Source organism: Humulus lupulus, chromosome 1 (assembly GCF_963169125.1).
Source record: "Humulus lupulus chromosome 1, drHumLupu1.1, whole genome shotgun sequence".
Lineage (NCBI taxonomy): Eukaryota > Viridiplantae > Streptophyta > Magnoliopsida > Rosales > Cannabaceae > Humulus > Humulus lupulus.
In genome coordinates this window covers 174,916,252-174,920,689 of record NC_084793.1, presented here as the reverse complement: position 1 = coordinate 174,920,689, position 4,438 = coordinate 174,916,252, and the positions used below count along the sequence as shown (strand labels likewise).

General features: G+C 34.4%; 1 protein-coding gene across 1 annotated transcript; it reads left to right on the top strand.

Annotated features, from left to right (window-relative positions):
• The first annotated feature begins 317 nt into the window (after positions 1–317).
• LOC133824806 (uncharacterized) lies at positions 318–3,912 on the top strand. The gene is made up of 7 exons (XM_062257782.1): positions 318–1,017; positions 1,126–1,634; positions 1,731–2,359; positions 2,440–2,724; positions 2,804–2,909; positions 2,990–3,210; positions 3,768–3,912. Exons 1-7 carry the CDS (start codon positions 318–320, stop codon positions 3,910–3,912), a joined length of 2,595 nt encoding a protein of 864 aa, XP_062113766.1.
• The last annotated feature ends 526 nt before the right edge of the window (positions 3,913–4,438 follow it).

Below are 4,438 nucleotides of genomic sequence, written 5' to 3'. Positions count from 1 at the left end.
AAAATAACTTTAAATTTCAAGTAATATTGAAGGCCTAAGAAAATATATTAAGGTTAATCTCTTTTTTTTTTTAAATATGTAGAGCTACAAAAGAGTACACGGATGCGGCATGGGACTTTGTGAAAATGGTAGAAAGAAATTATGGTTTTCCAAATAAAATTATCTGTCCTTGTAAGAAGTGTCGAAACTTAAATCATCATTGTGTTGATGATGTTTTTGAGCACTTAGTTATAACCGGAATGGATCCAACTTATCGTATTTGGGTTCACCATGGAGAGCAACCCATTGATACTCAAGTTGACTAAGTTTCGAATGATATGGATGCATTTGATTTATACACGACTGCTGCCATGGATGATGTGGACAATAATATAGGTTGTGGAGGTGGTGAAGACGATGAATTTGTTAACGAAGATCTTCAAAAGAAGTTAGAGGATGCGAAAACTCCTTTATATGAAGGGTGTGAGAAATACACAAAACTTTCATCAATTGTAGCTTTATATAGGTTGAAGAATCTGAATGGTTGGACAGACAAAAGTTTTACTGGACTATTAGAACTCCTTTGTGATATGTTTCCCAAAAACAATGTACTTCCTGATTCCATGTACTTAGTTAGGAAATTTTTGAGAAATTTCGATTTGAAATATGAAAAGATTGATGCTTGTATTAATGATTGTTGCTTATTTAGAAAGGAGAAGGCTAAAATGGATGTTTGTCCTAAGTGTAGTGTTTCTAGATGGAAAGTTGATAAACACACAAAGAATGTTAAAGTTGGTGAGGCTGCCAAAGTTTTGAGGTATTTTCCGATAATACCCCGATTGAAAAGATTGTTTAGATCAAAAGAAATGGCTGAAAACTTAAGGTGGTATTTCACTCATAAAAGTATTGATGGGAAGATGCGACATCCAGTGGATACACCTGCTTGGGATTCCATTAATGAAAGATGGCCAGAGTTTAATCTTGAACCACACAACCTTAGGCTCGGACTAGCTGCTGATGGAATTAACCCCTATAAAAGTCTAAGCTCCACTTATAGTTGTTGGCCAATGATGCTTGTTATCTATAATTTACCACCTTGGTTGTGCATGAGGGACGAAAATACATTTTTTTCATTATTAATTCTAGGTCGTAAACAACCTGTAAACGATATTGATATTTATTTGGAGCCTCTTATTGAAGACTTAAACAAATTGTGGAATAATGGAGTGCATACTTATGATGCATTCGACAAAAGCTTCTTCAATTTGAAGGCAATGTTGTTGTGGACAATAAACGATTTTCCTGCATATGGAAATCTTGCTGGGTGTACAACCAAAGGCAAGACAGCTTGCCCGATTTGTGGTAATGATACATGTGCAACTAGGCTGAAACATAGTAAAAAAATTTCATACCAAAATACTAGGAAATTTCTCCCGTTTGATCATCCATATCGGTCTAAGAAAGCATGGTTCAATGGAGCTACAGAAGAAAGAGCCCCCCCTAAAGTTTTGAGTGGCAGTGAAATTGTTGAAGAACTAAATCAAATTACCAACAATTTTGGAAAAAATATGAATCCCAAAAAAAGGAGTCGGGATAATAAGGTGGAAGGAATGTGGAAGAAGAAATCTATATTTTTCAATCTACCATATTGGGAGGTTAGTTTAATATATTTTGAAGTTATTTAAAATTGAAAGTTTAAGCTTATAAAATGTAACTTCAATTTGTTGATGATGCGTCTTTAATCTTTGTAGGTTTTGTTAGTTCGTCATAATTTGGATGTTATGCATATAGAAAAAAATGTGTGTGATAGTATTATTAGCACATTGTTGGACTTGAATGGAAAATCCAAAGATCATCTTAATGCTCGATTGGATTTAAAGGATTTGGGTATCAAGAAGGCCTTGCATCCGGTGGAGAAAGATGTGATTATACGACTTCCAGCAGCATCTTACACACTTTCTAGATCAGAGAAGAAAATGTTTTGCCAAAGGTTATTTGATTTAAAGTTACCTGATGGTTATAGCTCAAACATCAGTAACTGTGTAGTAGTTGAGGAACGTAAGTTGATGGGGCTTAAGTCTCATGATTTCCATGTCTTAATGCAACAATTGCTGGTAGTGGCCATTCGAGGATTGATGGAGGATGGTCCAAGAGAGGCAATTATAAGACTTAGCAAATTTTTTAATGGAATATGCCAACATGTGGTTGACGTAAAAGAAATCATAGAATTGGAAGCAGAAGTAGTTGAAACAATTTGTATGTTTGAAAGATATTTTTCTCCTTCATTCTTCAACCCTATGGTACATTTAGTTGTTCACCTTGGACGAGAAGTGTTATTATGTGGTCATGTTCAATTTCGATGGATGTATCACTTTGAAAGGTAAATATTCTTAGTAACCTTTCAATAGTATAACATGAATTTCCCTTAACTAATGAGGAAGGTTCCTTCTTTATTTGTAGATATATGAAGTTACTTAAAGGGTATGTGATGCAACCTACACATCCCGAAGCATCTATTGCTGAACGTTACATTGCAGATGAGTCAATGCGCTTTTGTGCATCATTTTTGAAACAATCTAATGACGAAGGTTCCTTCATTGGACGTAACGAATATAATGATAGTGATGTGATACTTGAAGGTCGTCCACTTCATCGTGGTGTAACTGTTACACTAAATGATAAGGATCTAGCTAGTGCACATCGCTATGTATTATTCAATTTAGCTGTCACAGAGCAATATTTAGAGTGAGTGGATAAACTTATTATCTTCTAATTTCACTGTCGCTTAATTATTATTGGTGATTAATTTTTTTTAAAAATATAGGATGCATCTACAACAACTAAAAAAGAATAACAATACTTTAAGAACCAATAACACTCTACTTTGGAAACAACATACTGAGCTTTTTCCCTTGTGGTTAGAAGAAAAGGTATGGGCCAATACACTATTTAATTTGTATTAATCTGAAATTATGATGAAATTATGTGATAAAAATGTTTCCTTCTGTAGTTTTCTACTGCAGAATTTGATGCTATGTTATCAAGATTAGCACATGGTCCTCGTAAAGCAGTCATATCCTATAAGGGATATGTTATTAATGGGCAGCGATTTCATACTAAGGATGCAGAGAGAACGACACAAAATAGTGGTGTTTATATGGAAGCAACAACAATGTGTAGATCTAGTGCTAAAGATGATGCACAATTAGCTGATGTTGTAGGATATTATGGGTTAATTAATCAGATTATACTCTTGGACTATTACAGTTTTCATATCCCTTTATTTAGGTGCAATTGGGCACATGTTGGCAAGGGTGTAAAGAAGGTTGATTGATATACTCTTGTAAACCTACACCAAGGACAAAAAGAGTTTGTTAGAGAACCATTTATACTTGCTTCACAAGCTAAACAGATATTTTACGCAAAGGAGAATGAAAATTCAAATTGGTATATTGTGTTAAAGGCTCCACCAAGAGGACACTACGAATCAGAAATATATGATGACCAACATGATGAGAATCTGATTGCTCAAAGTTAAAAAGTACAACATTTTCTTATTAATCATAAAAAGTATAGTCATTACTTTTTTATGTTTTTTTTTTGTGCGTTTAGTATGATTTTTTTTTATTATTGTACTTATTAAGTTTCTTGAACTGCTTTAAAAATTGTTTCCTTAACTTGAGCATTGTGATTGTCATATTTAAAATACATGTTTTTGTATGATGCAAATTTAGTGCATATTTCAAATTACTTTTAACTAAATCTCTTAATCTCTTAATCTTATACAGGTACAATATGGAGACTAGAAAAAAGAAGCAGGATGGAAGTTTAGTCAATGAAAAGGATGGAGGTTTAGTCAATGAAAAGGAGGTTGGATCACCTTCAACTCAAGTTCACTTGCAACCTGGTGCTTTGAAAGCAATTGTGGCATAAAAGAGGAGGCAATTAGCAGCTAAGTTTGGAAATTTGGTAGAGAAGAAGAAATCGAAGCTTCGTTTTGCATCCTCTACTAAAGTTGTAATGGATTCACCACCTGCATCTAAAAGATCTTATGAAGCAGCGTTTGGTATAAATCCAACAAATGAGGATGACAACGAAGATGAAAACATGTCCCCACAACGAGCAACTGCGTTAGGTAGAACCCAAGAAACATCTCCACTCCACAACCTGAACAAAACAAGAAGATCTCTGCGCCATTTTGTTGACAATGATTTTGAAGATGATTTTAACACTCCACAAAAGAATTCAGAAACTATGATGAACGAGTCACCCAAGTCTAGGTTGATTAGGCCATCAACCAAAGGTTCTCCTGCTGCTAATACAAGGTCCTCCCATCGCCAATCTATTGCTCATGAAGAAGATGTGCCTCTCAATAATAATCAGGAAGAATTTCTAGTTAACTCTACAGAGCATGTCACTCAAAACAAAAGAAAAAGAGGCCCAACAAAGCTGAAAGGTA